The sequence below is a fragment of the Acipenser ruthenus genome, chromosome 2 (assembly GCF_902713425.1).
Source record: "Acipenser ruthenus chromosome 2, fAciRut3.2 maternal haplotype, whole genome shotgun sequence".
NCBI classification, from domain to species: domain Eukaryota; kingdom Metazoa; phylum Chordata; class Actinopteri; order Acipenseriformes; family Acipenseridae; genus Acipenser; species Acipenser ruthenus.
The window spans coordinates 103,757,059-103,768,344 of record NC_081190.1 but is presented as its reverse complement, the minus strand read 5'-3'; the positions used below and the strand labels follow the sequence as shown (position 1 = coordinate 103,768,344).

Here is an 11,286-nt window from a genome sequence, read left to right as displayed (position 1 = left end):
ACAAGATGCTCGGATATATTGTGAGAAGTGTTGAATTTAAATCAAGGGAAGTAATGTTAAAACTTTACAATGCATTAGTAAGACCTCACGTAGAATATTGTGTTCAGTTCTGGTCACCTTGTTACAAAAATGATATTGCTGCTCTAGAAAGAGTGCAAAGAAGAGCGACCAGAATTATCCCGGGTTTAAAAGGCATGTTGAATGCAGACAGGCTAAAAGAATTGAATCTATTCAGTCTTGAACAAAGAAGACTACGCGGTGATCTGATTCAAGCATTCAAAATCCTAAAAGGTATTGACAATGTCGACCCAGAGGACTTTTTTGACCTGAAAAAAGAAACAAGGACCAGGGGTCACAAATGGAGATTAGATAAAGGGGCATTCAGAACAGAAAATAGGAGGCACTTTTTTACACAGAGAATTGTGAGGGTCTGGAACCGACTTCCCGGTAATGTTGTTGAAGCTGACACCCTGGGATCCTTCAAGAAGCTGCTTGATGAGATTCTGGGATGAATAAGCTACTAACAACCAAACGAGCAAGATGGGCCGAATGGCCTCCTCTTGTTTGTAAATTTTCTTATGTTCTTATGAAACTGACCCAGAGTTAAATTACCAATGCCAGCATCAGCATATTTCAAATCTATGGCAAGGATGATCCCCAAGAAGGATCTCTTGGGACGGGCCAGATAAACACAACTGTGTTTGTTTGGAACTCTATTTAAACGTCATGAACACAAGGTGGCACTGCAGGTCCAACTAAAGACATTATACTATAGAGCACAATACACATGAAGTCAATGACGCTGGCCCAAATATACAAGCATCCTTCCAAACCTGTATTTTGAAGGGTTGGGGAATTATAGGCTTTTATTTCAAGAAAAATTGAACTTGATGTGTTACCTGATTACCCACAAGTGGGGTATTATCAGATATTTCTCATAACCTTGGGTACCTACCATAACTGCAACATTTCTGTTAAGCCATACTTTGATATTCCAGTCAATGCATGCTATACTTCAAAAACTGAAAATACTGTGTGAGTTCTATACTTTCTGACCTGCAATTTGGAATCCATAACTATTAAACACTAAATAGTCATAATAGTCCTTAGAACCAGTGTTTTACAAGTTATTTTGCTGTATCCTGATGAACACAAGAGGGCAGTATACACCTAACTAACTTTACAGTAAACTACAGCTGGCTGTATATGTAGTCTGACATGTTGTGAATTGTTACCCCTTTGCTCCCAGGTTTGAAATGTATTCTATTGACAATATAGTGTAGTTTCATAATTTCTAATAATCAGAAATTTACAGAATAAATGTATGTGTTTACAATGTAAAGTAGATATTAAAACATGTCAATTTTAGTCTGTTTTGACTTGATCAGGTCTACATCTAAACACTGGTGCCATATCGTAACCAACAAATGTTTTATGGGGCTGTTTTTCCCCTAATGGGACAGGGAATTTTGTTCCAGTACATAGTAAAATGGATTCCATAGCATACCAAAAGACACTGGCCAATCATCTGAAACCCTCCGCTACAAAACTTGATTTAAAGTGCAACTGAACATTCCAACACGACAACGATCCAAAGCACACATCAAAATATACTTCAGAATGGTTAAAGAAGAATAAAATCAAGGTTCTGGAATAGCCTAGTCAAAGCTCTGATTGAGAATCTTTGGTACGAGTTGAAGAAGGCTGTGCACAAGAGAACTCCTGTTTGAATGAACTGGAACAATTTTGCATTGAAGAATGGTAAAAAAAATCACTAAAGAATCATGCCAAAAGCGCATTGACAAATGTCCTAATTTTTAAAAAGAGGTTATTATTGCTAAAGGTGCCTCAACTAGCTATTAATTTCATTTTCCTTGTCAGGGTATGAATACTTCTGAATTAGCATTTTTGGAGTTTTGCAAAAAAAATTGCTGAAATAAATAATTGTAGACATCTATTTCTTGTAACTTTTTTTCCTATCCACAAAGCAAAAGATTTTTCTTAAAATTCTTTGTTTTCAAGAAATTTCTAGAAATTATACATTTTCATTGACGTATGTACACGTTTGACTACAACTGTATGTATGTATGTATGTATGTATGTATGTATGTATGTATGTATGTATGTATGTATATATATATATACATATATATATATATATATATATATATATATATATATATATATAATTTCAGTATGTGTTTATATAGGGTATTTAATTTGTTTAGCAGTGCTATATGTAGTTATATATTTAAATGTCTTTATTTCCTACATAATTCCATGTTACATGAGAGCTATGGGACCTATGCTTTGTTGTACTGTATATCCTGATATCAATATTACTTTTTATCCCAAAGCAAGCAACATTTCTGTGTTGTACAAGCTTGCCAGCTTGCCCTTGGGGAATCATTTCAGATTAACAATTTGGCTAAATGAGCATCAACCGGGTGTATCAAGATTACCTCCAAATGTGAAGTTAATAAAGGAAGCTTTGTAGATGAACAGGAGCTGATACCAGCATTCTTTTTGAAATGAATGTAGTGCTAGATTATCATTTCTGAAGGAAAGGGAAAGTTGTTTGTACAATAACATCATATACTGCCGAAATGCATTAAAATTGTTTTACAAATGACATTAATGACTCTCAGTTCTTGTTTCTTTGGTTTTGGATTCGTATGTTTTCTGTTTTTTTTTTTATTCCACTTTACTTTCGTCTCTCTTCTGCATATCAATAATTAAAGTCACTATAAATAAAATATACCCCCCTTGTATCCATATGGGGGCGCCAAAATCACATTCACTGAATTGAAGGGGTTGATGGTTGGGGGTTGGGGGTTGGGGGTGGTGGAGTGTCTTGTGCTGTTGGTGAAAAAAATTGAACAGGGCTGGAAACTTTCTTTCAGTGTGGTAGCTAGCAGGGATGTCTTTTACTGTGCTAATCTATCATTGAAACACATCTGCAATATATTATGTAAACAGAACTGTATGTAAAAAAAAAAAAAAAAACAGTCCTATTATCTAAACCTTAATTCAAGAAGTTATAATCAATGCTTTAAATATTTTTTCTTAACACTTGTTAACAAGTCCATTGTTTGCTTTATTATACTTTAATCTAAGATTTACACATTTTTCAAATTCTGTGCTCGCTGTTCATTCTGTGCTAGTTGTGTGGGTTCATTTCATCCCAATTATCTGTCTGCATTCAGACCATGTAACCTACATTGTATGGTACAACAACCACAAAGAACCACAAAATATCACAATGAAAGGGTGACCGTGTCAATAAACAATAAGAAAATGGATTGTAAAGCTTTTGTTATCACAGATGTATGATACTATATGAACAATTTTTTTAAAGAAAGGAGTCACTCAGTTATTAATTGCCTTGAGTAATGTTGGGTAAACCTCGTACTGCAACATCCACAACAGAAATGTATAAACGCTGAACTCGTTCGCATCTTAAATAAACATTTTGGGGGTGTTGCTACAGTTTTTACATGCATACAGCACCCTAAATACATACACTTATAGAAATCTCAAAAGTTCACAGGTACTCACATTTTTTAAATGTGTGTTTATTCCTCATAGATATTGATACACACATAAGCTGATATTTTATTTTGTCTTCAGAAAGCATGGGGGCCACCTGTCTGCTTACAAAATATGGTACTTCAATTATTATTTTTTTGTATTATTATTTCTTTTCCAGTAATGGATTCCCAAATGTATGTTCCCTCGTTATATTTCTTCACATTTCTTACAGTACTGTATAGTAATAATATGGTTGATGTGCAATAGAAATGGAATTCCTGTCATATCAATGTGCTGAGTAATTCGGTTTGTCACCTGGGGCTTGGCATTTTAACTGCCATGCTCTTTACTGCTCAGCTGTAAAACTGGGTAACAAGATGTTATATCTAATGGGCTACACAGGGCTGGGTTCTTGACGTTGTTGTTGAACGCTGGCAGCTCTTCATTGATGCATTCTTTATGCATTTATATGATGTATCTTGCTGCTCTAGTTAGACATTTTCTCAGTAGTGTTTTAGTTTAAGTTTGCAAAAGAAAAAAAGTATAATTAATGGTAAATGTACCTCTATTTGACACCCATCAGATCATTGATTGCACCTGTACCAAAATCTGACAGCGTACCACTTTCAACGTGACAGCATACCACTTTCTGACGTTACATAGGCGTGCATGTACCACATTCTACACCGGTGTCACGTCAATTTCTGCTACCTATAAAAGGTTCCTACATTGCGTACTGCACATGCCCAGACTATTTCCCCCTGCACTGCTCATGCCCTGATTTTATTTTCCTTAAGACGCAGGACACACATGAGAAAGTACGAGTTTTGTAAAGTTACATTTTACTCCACATGTAATAATTAGTTTTATTAAATACAGACAGCTGGTGTTAACGAATTGCAAAGCATACTATACAGCTAGGTACATTTTCTAAATAGAAAAGCAAAAGATAAAAAGCTGACTATACGCTGTCTGCAAATTTTTTACATTGAAACGTAGCCTTTTCGTGACACTACGTAACCCTTAAGTACACCTTTGTAAAATTGTTTTGCAAAGGTATTATTATTATTATTATTATTATAGATACTGTATGTCCTGGTGTGAATTCCAATCATGTTGTTGATATCAGTTTAAAAATAAGTAATGTTAATTATATTACATTTATATATATATATATATATATATATATATATATATATATATATATATATATATATATATATATATATATATATATATATATACAAACACACACAAATATTTTCAAACTACTCTCTATATATAACCACCAAGATGAATTGTTGGATTGTTTTAACTTGACCAATAAATAAATAAATAAATAAATAAATAATGTGTAAAGGAAATGTTGCTACAGATTTCGACATGGTAGCAACATTTGACACTTGTACATGTTATATTTTGATGAACTAGCAACTAGCATTGGGTACCGGTGTACTGTTATTTAGTGTTATTTTCGCGCATACCTAAACAACTTCTAAACAACTTCCGCATTGAAAACACGGAAGTGCCTGTTCAAATCGGGTACGTTATGCTGTTTTCAGTCTTTTTAAAAATCTTTAAATTTAATTTAAGATATTTTTCCACCATTAAGAAAGTAGTATGTAAATATGTATCACATGCAATCAGGGCTGCCAACTTTTAGGAAACTGTTTGAGTGAGACTTTTGAACAAGTACAATTTTAGCGCGCGGTGAAGTGCTGTGAGTGACTTAGTTGCAAAACAAATAGACATTTTTTTTTAAAAGATGGAAAATCATTACCTTAGGTGCATTCTGAGCCAGCATTTGAAGCTGCTGCATGTTCACGGTTGTAACTGGAAGCAGCTGACTTGGAGGCCTTGATTACTTCTGCTGGGGGCTCATACTTGAAGCAGTTGGGCTCCATACCGGACATCTTTATTGTCATTATAGAAGACAGTGTGCCTTCCAAGGCCAGAGCATTCCGTGTGTCAGTCTTGTTTAGTCCAATCATTGAAAAAACTCTTTCTGCATCAGCATTAGAGTGTGGCAGGGTTAGAATTAGTTGTGCCACCTTGCTCAGCATGGGTAGCTTAGGCATTCCTGTTACTGGACTCTTGATTGTGGCCATGTGTGCCCACACTTTATCCATCCTGTGGTACACCTCCTGCTCACTGACTCTGCTCACCGCCTGCTCCCAAATGCTTCTGGGAATGTCCTTTTCCTCCATAAGTTGATAGTCCAGGAACTCCTCACTCAACTTGTCCTGTTCTTTGGGATCTCCATATGGAAGCAGATGACTAAACCTGAAATATTTAGATTGAAAGACATTATATAATTAAAAACCCTTTACTTTTCTGTTTCTTTCACATGTTTTATCATTTTTTTAAAACATTGTATCTGTTTCCTGTGTTGCTATCTTTAGTAAATACATTACCATGAATCTAAGAAGCATACCTGTACACAAAGTATAGGGCATCATTCACATCACAGTCCATCTTCTGTTGAAAGTCAATGAATTGTGAATGTTCAAGGACTGGCTCCTTGAAGGGCAGCTTCTTAAAGGCATAGTCAACAGCTGCAACAAAGAATGCCCTCACAGCCTTGTGGAAGTTGTCTACCTGGTACTGACTGATCTCACCAGCTTCATGCAGACGGTTGAGGGTTGTTCTTGTTGTCCAGCCAACATTAAGCTTGTGATCTAGTTAATAACAAAACTTAGAATAAATATATTGTTCCCTTTAGTGTTTATTGCTTTATGCAAGTTTTTATTTTGTTATAGTCAGATTCAGTTTGACATTGTTTTACAAAGTTTAAGATTACCCAAAAGAGTAATTAACATCAACAGTAAACATTCCTAGAAATTAATCTTTTCAAATATTTTTAATACCTGCCTTTGAATTCCACATCTTTAAAATTATTTTTACATAGATTTCTATTTTTAGCACATACCTGCCACCTGGTTCTGTTTGTCTTTATACTCAACTTCACACACATCAGCATTTTTTATTGCAGTTGTGGTAACAAACTTGGACATGAGTTTCTTAACATAAGACCTCATCTGAAAAAAAAAAATCACAAATTATATTAATAATAATACAATGGTAAAATGTTCAAAACAAATCATTATTTAATTATACAACTTTAATTATAATGTTGTGGAAAGAAGTGAAGAATATTATATATTTACCTGTCCATGGAGAAGATACACAGATGGCTCTTGGCGCTGAAAGAGTAAATTAAACTCTGTGAAGACAGGCAGTGTGGCCTGGTAGAATAAGAGGTGTACCTCTGTCATTGGATCCTCAAAATGCTTCCTAAGCCTCTTAAAGCGGGCTTGTTTCTCAACTGTAAATGACAGAGACAAAGATATATCAAGCATTATAGCAAGATGCAACTGGCATTTTAAATATCTAGGTGGATGAGCTAGGGTTGTCACCTGCCACCAGAGTCATTTTGTACAAAAAAAAAAGTATACTTTTAAGTATATTTAATATTTAATGTCCCGGGAAGTCTTAGAGATTTCCCGGGACAGCAGCCTTAAAAAGAGAACAATCCAGGCAAAACCAGAACGGGTGGCAAGCCTAATTAGTACTCACTGTTAGACTTGAAGTAGCTGACAAGTGCTCGATACAGCTGTAGAATGCGGACTACTGCCGTCTCCAGACTCAGCCACCGTGTGGAAACATGGTCTATGACAGCCATGTACTCAGTATCACAAAACACACAGAATTCTGAAAAAAAAAAAAAAATTTAAAATGCTGTGATAGTGGCATTTTATACAACTAGGAAAAAACTTTTTTCTATTGCCTGAAACTGTGTGCTGGTAAAGACTGGCTTTTCATGATTTATTGTTATCATTTCAAAAAGGCTTATTATATTATGAAAAACTCTTACCATCCAGTCTACATTTTCTCTTTGTGCTTGCTTTGAACCAGTATCCAATATCTACAACCACATCCTCCACATCAAAGTCTGACAACTGAAATAGGAAATTTAATTTCAACATTTATAATTTAAGCCAAAGTTTTCTATCTACATATCTTTTTAAATTATTGTTTTTTCTTGTGCATAATTATTTTTGTTTTATCAGAAAATTATCACTCTATAATTATCAGGTTCTAACTAGATTGTTTACACTAATTTGAATCCTCTAAATGATACAGTGAAACTTGAAGGAATTGAAACTTAATGCATATCATCAGTATAAAGTGTCGGTACAAACCTCAATATAATGAGTCCCAGCAGCACTGGCATTGTTGTGAACTATGTGGCAAGGACAACCATGGACATAAACAGTCGGATTTATGCTTAATATCCTTGATTTGATAGAGTTACAGACACCCATGTTCACATTGGCATTGTCCACTGACAGACCTACACAGTTTTGCCATGGGATGTTATCCTTCTTGAGGACACTGTCCATTTTTTCAAAAATGGTCTCTGCTGTGGCAGCATTAGTGCCAGTTGTGATGCACATATCTAGGAACATGTGTTCCACCCTGTCTACATCAAACAGCTTCACAGTCAATGGGTTCATCTTTTCCCTTCCTAAAAAAAATGAATTGATAAAAAAAATAAACTGTGGATAAATACAAACATCACAGTTATTGTGCTTCATTTAATCAAAAACTAGGATTAATGAAAATCATTAAAAGTCCTTCTTTTCTCTAAAATGAGATGTACCTGTATCATTTGATCCATCAGTTGACAAGGTGTATGGCCTGTTTCTCATCTTTTTGACCAGCTCATCATGAAGGTATGGTGCTATCGCCCTGTTGATAATACAAGTAGTCTTGGTCCTTGCAGCACCATATCTCTGTGCCACATCTGAATCCTTAAAACACTCTTTCATCAGTGGGCTGAAGTGGTCAGCAACTGCAAGGGGGACATTGTGATTTACCATCGTCACAGCAACTTTGATCTCAGCTCGTCGTGCCTGAAAACAAAGTATAAAAAAAGAATACTTTTACAGTCAGAACAAAAAGCTGTTTCTGTGGTTAGTCTTCCAGTGTAACAAATGGGAAAAGTACCAGTCAAATGTGTTTGCCAATATCTTCTGTACAAGAAGAAAATAATTTTGGAAAAACAAAATGTTAAAGAAGTTATTCATTCATACCTTCGCCTCAAGTTGTGTCATGTTATCCACCTTTGGAGCTGTGTTCACTGTAAATTTGGTAATTTGCTGCGATTGCTCCACTGCCTTGACCTTCCTCTGGTGTGACTCGCTCTCTATGTGACGCTCCACATCTGCATGGCCATTATGGTAACAAGCATTCTCAGTTCTGCAAATCTCACACCAAAAATGATGCTGCGTGAGTCCCTTCTTAATAAAGGGCCATTCTGTTGTCCACCCGGGCTGGAATTTGGATTTATAAGTGGCTGCCCCACATTTGGTTCTTGATTTTCCAGAAGAATTTGACTTCTTGGCTGGCACAGACTTTTTTGTAGAGTCATCTGGTTCTGTCCCATCAGCTGAATCTTCCCCTACACACTCTATCCTGGCTGCCTTTTCAGCAGGTACATCAGCATGACCAGGTTCTGGTGACAGTGGTGTGTCAAGCCTTCCTAGGCCAAAGAAGGCTGTCAGTTTTTGGCTCTCTGGTACTTTTCGCTTTGATCCTGGTGGACACACTTTGGGTTGTTGCTGTCTTCTAGAGCCCTTTGCATGGTTTGGCTTGTTTGATTTACTCATCTGTAAAAAAAAAAACACACTTTTTTTGTATCGGTGTCTAGTGCTCAGTTAAGAGATCAAACACTGGAGTGTGGCAATTCGTTATTTAGACAGTTCAAAGTTATTCATTTAGACAGTTTTTATTTAGACAGTTATTTAGTTTATATTTGAAAATGGTGTCTGACAAATTAATAAATAATAACAACAACAATCGTATTAATAATAATACTCCTGGTCTATAATTTCAGTAACGGATATTTGCATATTTATAAATCATTCAACATCGAGCTCTAGAATGCTTTTATATATATATATATATATATATATATATATATATATATATATATATATATTTATATATAACAGTTTATCTGTCAAAAAGAACTCAAAGCAGACAGACCATCATCAAAGCAATTTGAACTTAACCACGAATAATATAAATAAACTATAATAAAGTTTTTTGTTAAAATTACAATTGATGTCATTAATCTGATTTTATAATAGCAGCGAAGGATACTAGCTATATCTATGAACTTCAAAGCAACGCATAATTATTAGCATCATAAATAATCACGGATGATCAGATAAGCACAAATCTTAAGAAGATTAAAAAAAAAATTGTGTGTAACCGTTTTCCTACCTCTCAAGCTGTACCGGGGTTTGTATCTGCACCTCTCACTGCTGTCTCTGTCGCATTTCCCGCTCGCCGCTGCTTAAGCTCGCGGAGGACTTGTGATGGACTGTTACAATTCTTCCCGCGAACCCCTGACTGGTTAGCAAGGTGGTTCATTCCGGCGACACTCTGACTTTTCAGCAGTAATAAATAAAAACATTACACGTGCAGCCATTCAGTTACAGTGTCTTCCAAGAAGAGTGTTAGAAACTGACCCCAAAAATTGCGTGACACTTTTTTACCAATGCGTGTGAGCGTGAGAATATGCTCAAATGTGTGAGTCTCACGGCCAGTGCGTGTGTGTTGGCAGCCCTGTGCAATACACAATACTTTGGGTCTTGTACATTTTTTTACTTCTGCACCTTTGCAGTGGACAAAAAATATGTATAATTAACTTAACATTTGTTTTGTGTTTTTACTAGAAATCTTCTGGCTCTATAGCTTCGTATGGAGGAGGACGCTAAATCAGACGATTTAAACTTGGGATAGAAATAAAACATAGGTACTGTACTGTGTGCAAAGAAAATGTAACAATGTTTAAACTCCTGTAGAGAATTACATTTATCAACTTTTTCAAACATTTTTTTGTGAATCATGGAGGAATACATTTAATTAAAGTTATTAGGTACATTTTTCTTACTACTCATAATAATGGAATGAATCATTTATTTTATTTATAAATATTTATTTTGAGAAAATAATCGAGAGTAGCGTTCATTATTGCTTATAAAGACCCTGAGAATAAAAGTGTATTATGTCATTGCAATCACTCAGGTGAAACAATGTCTTGTAATTTGCCCAAACATCAATATTTTTCAACAAAACTTTCAGGAAGTATTGTAAGGTCCTTTGGGTTATAGAATAACACATTTTTATTCATGTATCCCTAAGCAGAATACATAATAAAAAAATACTTTACATAAAAAAAATAATAATAAAAAATAAAAAACGAAATATTGTGTTTAAAAAAAAACAAAAAGTTTGTATGATTTCTGAAGTACTTTACATAAGAAAGTTTACAAATGAGAGGAGGCCATTCGGCCCATCTTGCTCGTTTGGTTGTTAGTAGCTTATTGATCCCAGAATCTCATCAAGCAGCTTCTTGAAGGTGTCAGCTTCAACAACATTACAGGGGAGCTGGTTCCAGACTCCCACAATTCTCTGTGTAAAAAGTGCCTCCTATTTTCTGTTCTGAATGCCCCTTTATCTAATCTCCATTTGTGACCCCTGGTCCTTGTTTCTTTTTTCAGGTCGAAAAAGTTCCTTCGGTTGGCATTGTCAATACCTTTTAGAATTTTTAATGTCTGAATCAGATCACTGCGTAGTCTTCTTTGTTCAAGACTGCATAGATTCAATTTTCTAACGAGGTGACCAGAACTGAACAAATATTCTACATGAGGTCTTACTAATGCATTGTAAAGTTTTAACACT

At 35.2% G+C, this 11,286-nt stretch overlaps 1 protein-coding gene across 1 annotated transcript; it reads right to left on the bottom strand.

Moving 5' to 3' along the window:
• Positions 1 to 5,184: 5,184 nt before the first annotated feature.
• On the bottom strand, positions 5,185 to 10,162 carry LOC117974112 (uncharacterized). The gene is made up of 10 exons (XM_059005097.1): positions 9,823 to 10,162; positions 8,628 to 9,203; positions 8,195 to 8,447; positions 7,734 to 8,059; positions 7,406 to 7,490; positions 7,108 to 7,242; positions 6,699 to 6,856; positions 6,461 to 6,569; positions 5,966 to 6,209; positions 5,185 to 5,814 (listed from the first exon to the last, which is right to left on the bottom strand). Exons 2-10 carry the CDS (start codon positions 9,201 to 9,203, stop codon positions 5,313 to 5,315), a joined length of 2,388 nt encoding a protein of 795 aa, XP_058861080.1. The 5' UTR covers positions 9,823 to 10,162; the 3' UTR covers positions 5,185 to 5,312.
• Positions 10,163 to 11,286: the final 1,124 nt, after the last annotated feature.

Bases quoted from the DNA above. Each gene is read 5' to 3' on its own strand.
- LOC117974112 (XM_059005097.1), bottom strand. From the start codon at position 9,203: ATGAGTAAATCAAACAAGCCAAACCATGCAAAGGGCTCTAGAAGACAG. The intron at 7,491-7,733 runs GTTTGTACCGAC...TTCCTATTTCAG, and splicing joins CTGGGACTCATTATATTGAG to TTGTCAGACTTTGATGTGGA. The intron at 6,210-6,460 runs GTATGTGCTAAA...GTTATTAACTAG, and splicing joins CAAACAGAACCAGGTGGCAG to ATCACAAGCTTAATGTTGGC.